The sequence below is a fragment of the Lucilia cuprina genome, chromosome 2 (genome assembly GCF_022045245.1).
Source record: "Lucilia cuprina isolate Lc7/37 chromosome 2, ASM2204524v1, whole genome shotgun sequence".
NCBI classification, from domain to species: Eukaryota; Metazoa; Arthropoda; class Insecta; order Diptera; family Calliphoridae; genus Lucilia; species Lucilia cuprina.
Window position 1 is genome coordinate 16,753,188 of NC_060950.1, and position 14,186 is coordinate 16,767,373.

General features: G+C 30.6%; 1 protein-coding gene across 2 annotated transcripts in view; it reads left to right on the forward strand.

The window, feature by feature from the left end:
• Positions 1-14,186, forward strand: part of LOC111687874 (serine/threonine-protein kinase grp) — a 70,216-nt gene that overhangs the window by 49,019 nt on the left and 7,011 nt on the right. For both annotated transcript variants that reach the window (XM_046949024.1, XM_046949033.1), the window contains one exon: positions 13,616-13,793. In XM_046949024.1, the coding sequence (XP_046804980.1) occupies positions 13,616-13,793 (178 nt within the window). The remainder of the gene's footprint in view (positions 1-13,615; positions 13,794-14,186) is intronic.

The window sequence follows — 14,186 nt, forward strand, 5'->3', positions numbered from 1 at the left end:
GGGAACATGTTAGAATGCTGCTATCAGTCATAACGGGATTCTGAACAATAGAATATAACGGCTACTGTAGGAGTTATAATAATGAGGAGGAAGAGGAAACGATAACTCACCTTCTCTGTTATTGCCCATTAATAATGGTCCATTATTCAATGAAAGCAGAAAAACATTGTTTCGGCTTTGTATCTCTAACTTGTTTGAATGAGCTATCTGGGATGTGCCTTAAAAATATCCCAAACTTTGTGGATCAAAGTAGAGAATAATACGTAAATGGAATCCTACAACTACTGGGGCATCACAAAGGGACGGCAACTGGGTGAACCTATGAAAGCCACTCATTATCGATTGAGTGGCCACAATTCTTACTTAAACCTAAAAAATTTATTTTATTATTTAATGGATTAATTACGACTAAGTCATTTTCGGAAGTGGACTTTAAATGTGATCCATTTTGAACCGATTCAAAAAAGAATTTCACAGAATGATTTATATGAAACCTATTATCCCGATCCAATTATTATCATAAGATAGTTATGATTAAGTGATTTTCGAAAGGATACTATGTATATGGGGGATAATTGTGGAACAATCAGGAAACTAATGATTCGTTTATAATAAAATTTTAAAGAAAATATTTAAACATTCATGATATTTATGAAATTTTCATAATCTTAATGAAAATATTTTCATTTTCATACTATTTATAATAAAATTCATGCTTTTTATGAACAATTTTTCTTTTTGTCTCAAAGAACATTTTAAACAAATACAATATAAACAAATTTTTATTATTATCATCATTTGCATTTTATATGTTTACATACGTTTTGTTCGGTTCCGTACACTGTATCTAACATCTATGAGATTATTTTGCATAAATTTATATACATTTAAGTCCTTTGTGTTATTGTTGCTCCTGCTGTTTTGTTTGGTTTCCTGTTTACTTTTCTATTTTGTCCTTTTCTTACACCCCCCCCTCCCCCAACCACTGGTTAGTAGGTGGTTTATTTGTGTAATGTAATGAACTTCTATTTTTAAATGCCCATAAAAAAAATTGAAATCATAAAAAAGGAAACAAAAAAAATAAAATAAAATAAATAAAAATCAAATAAGTACTTTGCTAATAGAAGTGTGTTTTTGTTTAATGGTTTAATTAAAATTTAAATCCTATTTACTTTTAATGACCTGTCGGCCAAATTAATAAAAAACGGCTGTTCAAATAATTCGAATTTTTATTTATTGGAGGAGGAAGACATTTTTATTATAGATGAAAAAGGTCAAGAGGCGATGAACTTATACTTTAGTTATAAACAGTTTATTAAGTAGTATTTATTAAAAGCTGTTTATTTATTATTTAACATTATTTAAATGTCTCTTGTCAGCCTAAAATAAAACGAAATTTAAAAATTTGACTTTTTAATTTGAGTTCTTTAAATCAACTTATTATTTTCTTCCTTTTTACAAAAATCATCAATTTTTCTGCCTTTTAACTTTAACATCTGTCTAGAAATCGTGTCAAAATCCTTCAAACAAACTCTTGTCATCCTATTTGTGTCTATTTTGAATGCAATTTTCTATATTCTTAGTTCAAGAGTGCAAATATAAACGTATTTGAAAACACAACAAAATACTTGAAATAAATATTAAGAACAAATTTGCTTATATTTTTATAAATATTATTATAACACAGATTTAAGGAAATATTTGCGAATGTGCGAATGAATCAACCCACAACATCCACCATGTTAAAATATAAATCTTGTATTTAATATTGTAATAACAGAGTTTAAAATGTCATCTAGCATGAAATACAAACTTCTTGGAATTTGCATAAAAATTCTAAGTAAATAAGCAGATATAATGGAAATGAGAATAAAAGGAAAAGCAACAGTAAAAAAACAATTTTTAGAAAATTATAATCCTATGGAATTAGGAAACTACGAACCGAAATGAAATAAATGTTAAATAAAAGAGCAGGAAACTGTTTTCTCTATAGATAGATATATAGATAGATAGATAGATAGATAGATAGATAGATAGATAGATAGATAGATAGATAGATAGATAGATAGATAGATAGATAGATAGATAGATAGATAGATAGATAGATAGATAGATAGATAGATAGATAGATAGATAGATAGATAGATAGTCATAACACTCCAAAGGGACCTTTCCAATAAACCGGGCATGAAAAATTCCAAAACTCTTGTCTATGTGTTTTACCGGTTCCCATGATGCCAGAATATAAGGCTCTCTGGTTCGACCTCGGGTGAAATCATTTCACGCACCAAAAGTTTGTTGTCCCGGCAGGCTAAAGGAATTGGTAGCACCTTTTTCTTTCCCCCGGATTGTAATAACACCAAGTTCTGGAAGGCCCAGGAAAAGTCTATATACACAGGTGGCCCAGCTTGGACTGATCCTTCTTGCATTTTCACTATTAGGGAAATTTTAGTGTAACGGTTTAATAAAGTCAAATAGTGCTCGACTGACTGTTATCACTGTAAAACATTTTAGCCTCGAAAACACAACAGTTTTTGTGATTGGCTTCTTTGTTGGATCAACAGTGATAGTTGTAGACTTAAAATCCAAGTATGTCCAAGTCTTTTAGAAGCCCTGAACACTATAGCTTCTGATTTCTGAACTTATATATAATTAGTCTTAAAGTTAAAGTCCACCGCAACAGTTGAGTACATACAGTTATCTATACTGACACAAAGCCTGCATTACATTCCGGCAGGTAAAGATGTACCAGTTTATAGTGAATGTTTTTACAAGATATTGGTAATCAAGTTTACTCTATGCCTCGAAAGACCCTTTCAGCTGATTTTTAAGTTTTATCGAAATACCAATACAAAAACAGTTTCAATTAGTGTTAACTATGATAATATCTAGAGTTTAAGTATGCTGTACCCAATTTCTACTAAACTCACAGCTTCTATAATCCTACGTTAGTCAGTATCTACTATTTTTAAAGGTTACAATATTTATTCCTTTTTAATAAACTATAATTTCATTTCTTTCAATGATAGATAAACAAAAATCCATACCATAACAGAAACCTATAGAAAACACACTATTCTTGTGTGTATGTATGTATTTTAAAATACATATTTAGTAAAATGCATTTCCTGTGTGTATATATTCATAAAGAGGTAAATTTTTGAAAAATACAAACAAGACAGTTGTTGCTCCAACCACTATACCTACAAAATAAACTTCCATACATACACAGATCCATCTATATATATGTAGCAATATGAATTTACTCAATTCGATTCAGTTAGAGTGTTTTTCTCAGCATGAATGTTTGAATATTTTAGTTCAAAAAAAAGAGCTCCCTCCTCTTTTTCTTTTGTGGTTTATCAAAGTTTGAGAGCTTTGATATTTTCAAAACAATGACATGAAAAGTGGTACTTTTTTCACATTCAAGTACCCAGCACCACTTGTTAGGTTGTGTACTTTTGTTATTCATTTAAAGGCTTAAAATCCAATGAAATGAAAATAGAAAAGTTGTTGTTTTCAATAACAAGATGAATTTATGAATTTGCAGTGAATGTTGAAAGTTAATTTTTCTTATATTTAAACGTATTTTAAAGCTTAAATAAAGTATTTTAAAGCTTTAAAAACAAACTGTGTTTCATTGATCTTTAATTGTATATACACATTAAACATATTGTTACCTTTTTAAATTTTCATTTTAAAATAATTATTATATTTTTTTCTATATGTCATATGTCTTGAAGATGTTAATCTGTTGGCTTTTTGGCTAGTTGTATTGTTTGAATGGACTAAATGTGAATGGTTTTTGGCACAAAAATAGACATTTAGAACCCATTTATATGTTACTACACTTTTTGGAAAATAGAGGAATACAAACAAGTCTAGAATAAACTAATATCAGTCAGGGTGTGTATCTTGTTGGTTGCAAAATAATCTTGGCATACGTGAGAATGAAAGAGAGTCTCGGTGAAGAATGTTATTAATTTAGTCTTCAGTGTAGTCCATAGTCTATTCTGTAGTCTAGTCTATAGTCTATTCTGTAGTCTAGTCTATAGTCTAGTCTATATTCTAGTGTATAGTCTAGTCTATAGTCTAGTCTATAGTCTAGTCTATAGTCTAGTCTATAGTCTAGTCTATAGTCTAGTCTATAGTCTAGTCTATAGTCTAGTCTATAGTCTAGTCTATAGTCTAGTCTATAGTCTAGTCTATAGTCTAGTCTATAGTCTAGTCTATAGTCTAGTCTATAGTCTAGTCTATAGTCTAGTCTATAGTCTAGTCTATATTACAGTCTATAGTCTAGTCTATAGTCTAGTCTATAGTCCAGTCTATAGTCTAGTCTATATTACAGTCTATAGTCTAGTCTTCAGTCTAGTCTACAGTCTAGTCTACAGTCTAGTCTACAGTCTAGTCAACAGTCTAGTCTATAGTCTAATCTATAGTCTAATTTATAATCTAGTCGAATCTAGTCGATAATCTAGTCTATAATCTAATCTACAGTCTGGTCTATAGTCTAGTCTATAGTTTTATCTATAGTATAATCTGTAGTCTACTGTATATTCTAGTTTGTAGTATAGTCTGGTCAATAGTCTATGGTCTAGTCAATTGTCTTGTCTTTAGTATAGTGTATGGTCTAGTCAATAGTCTAGTCTCTTGTCTAGTATATTGTCTAATGTATAGTCTAGTCTATAGTTTTGATTATAGTCTAGTCTTTAGGCTAGTTTATGGTCTAGTTTATTGTCTAATCCAAAGTCTATATAGTCTGGTCTATAGTTTAGTCTATGGTCTAGTCAATAGTCTTCTCTATAGTCTAGTGTATGATCTTGAATATTGTCTATCCTCTAGTGTACTATATAGTCTAGTGTTTAGTCTAATGTATAGTCTAGTCTATAGTTTAAAAATAACTAAACTTTTAATGACTCCTCCTTTTACAATACCCTGTTTTCCCCTTTATTTAATAAACTATATAACTGATGTACTCAGTTTGATTCTATATATAAATATTTATATAAATATAAATAAAGATATGTATCTGTTAATGTCATGTATATTCACGTCCATCTATTTGTCACCCACATGGTGTATTAAATGAATCTTGGAACACAATCATAGTCATTTATTATTATTATTTTTTTTTTTTTTTTGTTTAAAATATAGTACACACATTTTTGCACTTGATAGAATGACTCTGAATGAATTTATTCACTATTCTAATTTACATACTTGCATACAACATAGTGTAGCAGTCAATCACATTTTCATTTTTACTTGTAGATATGTATATAAAACTAAAACAATGTGTGAATCGTATCTGGTTTGAAGAATGATTTAATTTTGTCTATTATTTAGTTTTCTTTGGGCTATATAAAAATAAAATTGTAAAATTTATGCGATCAAAATGTTTTGATAAGAATGTGACGCAAACCATTTTATTGTTTGATTCGAATAAAAAAAGAAACAAATAATATATATGTCCTATGTAGATGCAAATGGACAGACCTCATCACAATTGAAAGACAGTTATGGCGAGAGTTTTTTTAAGATAAACATTTTATTTTAAAAAAATACTCACTTGTATATATGAAAAAGTTTATATGTTTATAAGACATATTTTACTAAATATTTAGATTTTTATTGAAATGGAATAGGATTAAGGAGTTTAAAGTTTTCTGTAATCAAAATATTGAAAATACTATAGTTAAGGATGGTATGATATCTGATGAACATCATATCATAAAATATTTCAACTACCAGTTTGTAGTAGCTTCCATTTCATGGTAATTTTTTGTTCCTTAACGTGCTATAGTTATCCGATGATTTAAAAACTCAGTCTCCTGGTAGTAATTCTTTAAATTTTCCTATTCAAGTATATTAGGGATGTGACATCGCCCCAATGTATTCTGATCTAACTATAATCCCATATTCCTCATTATCTCATTATGACAATCTACAGACTGATAAAGATCATGAGGCAATTGTTTAAGCCACAAAACGTTTGGCAACTCTTTTCAATTTGGTACAAGAATTAAAAATAGTGGCTACTTCGTTTAAATTGGTTAAATCAGACTTGGTTCACACTGGGAAATTTTTGTTGAGAAACTTTTGATTTCGTGTGTGAGTGAAAAAGATGGTTGCTATTTCTTTGCCTTTCTATCACACACAAAAATCAAAAGTTTCCAGTGTGAACCAGGTCTTATTTTCTGAAATACATGTGCGATTCCAATCTTCATCAGGAGGGGATATGTTTAAGTCAGCTTAACATTAGAAGTCGGCGGCAGCGCGACATTCAAAATATTACCGGCAGCCAGCCACCGTCAATTTAAGTCTTCTCGGCTTGTATATCTACCACAAAGATGTCGATTCATAATAAACGTTCCGAGAGCACAGTTACGAAAGATTATTACATTTAGGAACTGGGTGAAAATGTTTTGTATAGAATTCTACATTTTTAAGGTCGGAGTTTACTAATGCAGGTATCTCAAAGGGATCAATATTATTGGATCAGTGTTGTAAACACGGTGACGCAAAAGTGTTTTACAATTTTCAAATGCTCTGCATATAATCTTTTAATATTTTGAATTTTAGCTTTTTATCAAAATGGATCCGTTTCGAAAGCTCAAATAAATGTTAAATACATTTCAATAGGTTTTGCTTTCGAATCACGTAATTCGCTGTATTTTCGCTGAGGATATGTAACAACAAACTAATATCGGTTTTGCACCCCATTTCATTTGCGTTTAAGTCAGGTCCCCAAGTTTCCTAAACCTAATAACGAATGAAGTAACGTTATCCGTGGTGTCCATATTATATGGAGCTTATAACCGGAAAGAAAATAGGATATGACTTTTTTGCAGTCTAATACTTTCTTAAACATGATACACAGTTGTCAGATCTTACAACGTTTTCAGTAAAATGTTCAGAAAATGTTTAATAATCGTGTGAACTTACAATTTTTCTTTTGCAACGTTGTCAGAAAAAGCATTACCGAAAATATTGCAAGACAAAATTTAAAAGTTGACATTTATTAGACTTTTTACTGCCAACGTTGTAAGATCTACCGTGTATATATAGCATTAGGTTCAACATTTTATTGATTCTTTTCTGTAGGAAAATAAGTTGTTGTTTTGTAGCGAAATCTTTTAAGGTGTAAGTACATAACACGCGTTGTACGTGACAACGCTTTATAGGCTTTTGTCAAAAAAGTTGAAATAGTGTATTTTCATTTAACAAGTTATACGCTGTAGTAACGCGTCTGCCGCATAAAGTTCAGCAACTTTTCACTCTTGACGCGTCGGCTGCTGATCAGGGTTGTATTTTGTTTTGTATATAAAAATATTATAATATGAAATAAATTTTATAAACAAAAACTTTTGATTTAGCCCCGTTAACTCCACCTCCGGTTATCGCTTAACCGAAAGATATTCTGCCGATTAAAATATTTATTTTTTATGAAAACTGTCTATTTAACCTTAAGATAAAAAATAATCAGACATTGTGATAATGGGGGTTAATGTAATGATTTTAAAAATATGACGCGTGGTGTGTAACTTGCATCTTAAAAATCATGAAAAGCGTTAAACGCGTTGGCGTCTCATCACGTTTTGTGTACTTCAACCTTTATAACGGGTGTGTGTTCCTAAAAGTTGTCAGATCTTACAACGTTGTCAGTAAAATGTTCAGAAAAGTTTTAATAATTATCTGAACTGAAAAATTTTCCTTTGCAACGTTGTCAGAGAAAGCATTGCCTAACGTATTGCAAGACAAAATATGTAAGTTGACAGTATTATTAGGCATTTTCTGCACATTTTATTGCCAACATTGTAAGATCTAAAAATCGCGTATACATTTCATAAGTTTATAAATCTTGTTCGTTTAACTTCGGGAACTTAAAAATATGCCTGTGCTATAGTTAATCGAGCAACGAGCCATGAGTTGGAAGTGAAGAATATCTTCGAGTTCTACGCTTTCTCGCATTCTGTGCGTCTGTCAAAAAAGTAGAATCAATGTATTTGTATGATGAAAGTTACAAGCTCAAAAGCGTAGAATGCCTTAACGCGTAGAATGCTTAAAGTAGATCTACATACTACTTTTATAAGCGTCATAAGCGGCGCACGAACATGTCAGCTGATTTTGACATTTTATATTATTTATATAATGCGTTTTTATTAATTTGAATAAAATAAAAAGAGTTTAATGATGAAAAATAAATAAAAACTAAATTAAAAATAAACAAAAAAATTACGCATAAAGAGCGTGACATGTAACTTGGAGCGTAGAACGCGAAGTAGGTATGAAAAGCTTTGACGGGAAGACGCGTAGTGTGAACCTCCGGCTTTAGATTGACTGTGATTATGTAGTCTTAAAATTTTTTGTCAATTTCTGTCTCTGGTGTTCGATCTGATCCGTCCTAACGTTTGTGTATAACCCAGCAACATCTACAGTATATGGCGATGAGCGCCTATGGTTAATCCGTAGAATTCACTGCAAATATATCTTCGTAATACGTAATTGTCTAATTTTACATAACTGCTTCAGAATTCATATACATAATATTATTAAAACATGATGACTATATACATATACATAATTCATCTCGCAATTCAAAACTATTACAATTAAATCTTTGATTTTTTCCAACACACTGTCACTTTTTGACTTTCTTTATTTATATCTCTACTTTAACATTCCCTTTTCTTGTCTAAAACATAATTTCTCTATCTACATATTTATCATAATTTTTTTGTACTCTCTTTAATAAGGACACTTTTACCATTATTTATACTAATTTAAAGTCTACTTTATTATTGTACCAGGTACCTAACAGTCAACATTAAAACATACATATATCCCATCAACAAAATTTTTAGTTAATTAGAAGAAACCTTTTTTTGTGTTGTTTTTCTTTTTTGCACTGTCATAGTCCGTCTATGCTGTATCTAAACACCTCCTGTTTAGCTAATGGAAAATTACCTCTTTCACAAACACATGTTCTCTATTGTCTTCTATATACATATGCAAAAAGCAGAAAAACCCAAACTAAAAGAAGTAGTATAAACTAAATCTGAACTTTAAATCCCTCAAGAGACTACTACTATAGAGCAGCGAAACAACAACATCATCATCTTTATCCTTATGTAGTGTAAAAATACGCACTTGTTTTAGAATAATTTACGATTGCACCTTTTAATGACATTTTACCTACATAAATACATACATATGTACGTATGTATAACTATTTGTATGTGTGTATTTCTAGATACATTATGCTACCTTTTAAAATTATTTACGAGCTCAAGATGAGAAAATCAGAGTTGGAGTTTTGAGAAGAATTTGAGACAGATAATTGGATACTAAAGTAGTAATTTTTATAAAGTTTCTCTCTTTTCGAACCAGAGAAAAAAGTATGATTCTCTATATGAATATTCTGAAAAAGAACATAAGAAGTAATGATTTTAATACTGACATGTCATAGAACACAAATTCTTTTTATAGATTTCATTTCACATCTTCCGAAGTCATTTTCTAAAAGTAATTTTGATATTCGGAAGTGAGCAGTGAATTTAAATCAGATCTGACATAAGAGGGAAGTCATGTTTACATCGCTTCTGATGTCCTGTTTTAGAATTAATTTTGATGTTTTCATTCTTCTATCTAAGATCCGAAATGATCAGTTTGAGTTCTGTTCTAGTTGTGCTCTAGCTCTGTACTAGAGTTGTTCTAGTTCTGTTCTAGTTTTGTTGTGGTTGTAGTTCTGTACATTTGGCAATACTATGACCGTTTATTGCAAATTCTGATTAGTTCTGTTCTAGTTATGTTCTAGCTCTATGCTAGTTCCGTTCTAGTTCTGTTCTAGTTCTGTTCTAGTTCTGTTCTAGTTCTGTTCTAGTTCTGTTCTAGTTCTGTTCTAGTTCTGTTCTAGTTCTGTTCTAGTTCTGTTCTAGTTCTGTTCTAGTTCTGTTCTAGTTCTGTTCTAGTTCTGTTCTAGTTATGTTCTAGTTATGTTCTAGTTCTGTTCTAGTTCTGTTCTAGTTCTGTTCTAGTTATGTTTTAGTTCTGTTCTCGTTCCGTTTTAGTTCTGTTCTAGTTCTGTTCGAGTTCTGTTCTAGTTCTGTTCTAGTTCTGTTCTAGTTCTGTTCTAGTTCTGTTCTAGTTCTGTTCTAGTTCTGTTCTAGTTCTGTTCTAGTTCTGTTCTAGTTTTGTTCTAGTTCTGTTCTAGTTCTGTTCTAGTTCTGTTCTAGTTCTGTTCTAGTTCTGTTCTAGTTCTGTTCTAGTTCCATTCTAGTTCTGTTCTAGTTATGTTCTAGTTCTGTTCTAGTTCTGTTTTAGTTCTGTTTTAGTTCTGTTTTAGTTCTGTTTTAGTTCTGTTTTAGTTCTGTTCTAGTTCTGTTCTAGTTCTGTTCTAGTTCTGTTCTAGTTCTGTTCTAGTTCTTTTCTAGTTCTGTTCTAGTTCCGTTCTAGTTCTGTTCTAGTTCTGTTCTAGTTCTGTTCTAGTTCTGTTCTAGTTCTGTTCTAGTTCTGTTCTAGTTCTGTTCTAGTTCTGTTCTAGTTCTGTTCTAGTTCTGTTCTAGTTATGTTCTAGTTATGTTCTAGTTATGTTCTAGTTCTGTTCTAGTTCTGCTTTAGTTCTGTTCTAGTTCTGTTCTAGTTCTGTTCTTGTTCTGTTCTGGTTCTGTTCTAGTTCTGTTCTAGTTCTGTTCTAGTTCTGTTCTAGTACTAGTTCTGTTCTAGTTCTGTTCTAGTTCTGTTCTAGTTCTGTTCTAGTTCTGTTCTATTTCTGTTCTAGTTCTGTTCTAGTTTTGTTGTAGTTCTGTTCTAGTTCTGTTGTAGATTTATTCTAGTTATGTTCTAGTTCTGTTCTAGGTTATCTAGTTATGTTCTAGTTCTGTTCTGACGACAATAGAAAGTTCATTTCTATGTATCGACTCTTTTGCACTACCTTCCTGACTATCTCTTAGTAGTCTATAAAGTGTTAGTTTCAACGATCTTCTTCTATACCTTAAAAATAACCCTCTTACGCCTCTGTTCTCCTATCATTCGATGATACATTTTTCATAAATCTGTTGATTATGTATTATGTGCAATTTATATTTTTCTATCTATACAATATTTTTCTCTTTCCCCTAAAAGTCCTTTAACCTAATATGCAACCACTGATTTGTGTTGTTGTGTGTTTTTTATATATATTGTTTTCTCTTAAAATTATCTTCATTCTTACTTTATTAACTACCTGCTGGTTATCTTTTTTTTACATTTGTAGTTTTCAGGATATATATTTTGGCCAACTGTTAGAATGATATGATTTTAGCATCAATATTTAGTTTGCTTTTAACTCTCAACTAAAACAGTTTGTTTATCCTGAAAGAATTAAAAATTTTGCATTTAATATTAACTGCATTCTCATGTGCAAACGTTTTAGTGTATTTTATATATTTATGTGGCAGTGTCTCGGTCACCGGAAATTTTTGCCTTATAGTAAAAAAGATTATGGCTAAATTGTGATGTGTTTGTGTGTGTGTTTTGTTAACACAAATGTGATTTTTTAAATTTTAAAACAAGTGCATGGGAAAAGTTTTTTTATATTTTAACAAAAACTTAATAATATTTGTAATTGGTATGTTGTTTTTTGATAAATTTTTAATAAATATAAACTTTTCTATATAAAATAATAACAATAACAATAAAATACCAGCAACAATTGTATGACATTTTTGTTAAGCTGTTTTCTATTGATTGTGTACATTTCATTAACTTGTTATATTTTTTTCATATTATTTTTTATTGTGCATATTATTTGTTTGAATAACAATTGCAACGATGGAGTTTGTTATTTTCATATTGTATTTTCTATAGAAAATCCTTTTTTAATTGAAAATAAAAAATCTATAGAAATTTATGACAAAATTTCAATTTTATACCGTGGATTGTGAAAAATTCTGTTGTCCCAGGTCACATGCAACAATTGCTTTTTATTATTATATAAAATGTCATAGATTTGATTCAACGAAATGTAGATAGATAGATAGATAGATAGATAGATAGATAGATAGATAGATAGATAGATAGATAGATAGACAGATAGATAGCTAGATAGATAGATAATATGACACCAATAATGGTACAAAGGAGTACGACGTGACAGGCGGAGTTACCTAAGGATCCGTGCTTGGAAAGTTATGTACGATGGGGTTCTAAAACTGAAACTGCCGGAAAGAGGGAAGATTTGAACGATTTGAAGATGATATAGCGCTAACAATTGTGGGAAAAACTATTGATGAAGCACAGCCTGCTGCTGAGAGTAGTATCTACGTGGTAAAATTATGCCTGAACTCGATGGGACCTCTACTAGCCGATCACAAAACAGAGTCCGTTTTGATAACAAGTCGCAGGGTTGAAGGATATACAAACCTCAAAGTTGGCAATTGTGAAATCAGAACAAAAGACTGTATTAAATATCTGGGAATCATAATTGACAACCGCGTATCCTTTAATGCCTAACAAGGGGACCTAAGTACCTAAGAAGGTTAGTACTCGCGGGAGTAGTCAAAGGCACCATACTTTATGGTGCGACGATATGGGCTGAATCGGCCAAGCTTAAAACCAATTTTAGAAAGATTACTTCCATCTGTAGACTTACAGCCTTCGGGTCTGCTGTGCATATAGAAAATATCAGATGAAGCGGCCTTTGTTATCGCGGCAATGATGTCAATTGATATAATGGCAATAGAGGCAAAATAAGCGTATGATGTACATAGTGTACGAGATAGCGAAAATGCTATCAGGAATCTGCAAAGAGACAGCATTGCAGAATGGCAGCTTCGCTGGTCAACATCAACAAAGGGTAGATGGACTTATACACTGATGTGTATGGTGTATGGTGTAATAGAAAGCATGGGTATATAAACATCTACCTTATGCAATTTCTAAGTAGTCATGGTTGTTTTAGATTATATCTGTATAGATTTGCACTCGACACTTCACCGTGTTGTCCTAGATGTTTCGAAATAAAGGAGAATGCAGAACATGTGTTCTTTTCAGTGTCAACGATTTAACTCCGGAAATTATTGGGAAGCAGGTTATCATAGAATTATGCAGGGAAGATCAGATCCGAAGAAGAATGTAACTTGTAAGACATATGCACTAACAAACCCCCCCTCGCACCCCTCTTCGAAGAAATACTTTTGCAGTGGTTTCGCAGGGAATATGGACCAGTGTTTTAATTTTATTTTAGCGTGTTAAAGTCTCGCACTCCAAGCATCAGAGGCCAGAGTCTTTCGATGATTTTTTCTTAATAAAAAAATATAGATAGATAGATAGATAGATAGATAGATAGATAGATAGATAGATAGATAGATAGATAGATAGATAGATAGATAGATACATTGTTTCTCGAAAAAATAAAGTCCTGACTACTAAGTACCTACCACACACTACTACCAACCAGTATTTGCAACTTTGTTCGATCATATGTTAAAAAATAATTTTATTAAACTTTGTTTAACAAAACTTTTTCGGTAGTACAAACATATTTATTTAATCCTACTTTCTAATAACTTTTAATACATCAAATTATATTAAGCAAAAGTATTTATTTTTTTCTCTCCTTTTTTTCTATTTACAGAACCCGATATTGGCATGCCACAGCATGAAGCACAACGTTATTTCACACAATTACTATCGGGATTGCAGTATTTGCATCAACGTGGCATAGCACATCGTGACTTGAAGCCAGAAAATTTACTATTGGATGAACATGATAATATAAAAATATCCGATTTTGGAATGGCAACCATGTTTAGGTATTTAGGTACACAACTTATTACAAAAAAAAATGAGAAAGAAAAAACTAATAACAAAATGAAATTTGTAAAAAGCAATAATAAAATAGCACGTACTCTTGCAATATTATTACTATTATTGTATTTTATAGAAGAATTTAAATTTAAAACATTAATTTAATAAGAACTTTTTATTGTTTTGGATATTGTAGCCAATTATAATGAAATTTTATACAAAAAAGAAATTTAATTTAAAATTGTATGATTTAAAACATTTTACAAAACTCAACATTTGGGTAACGATTTATTGTTGTTATATAAATTTTCCATTGTTTTAGTTTTTTTCTTTCATCAATTTTATTAAAACAAGAATTTTTAAACTGTTTAAATTTAAAGTTTTTTTAAACTAAACTA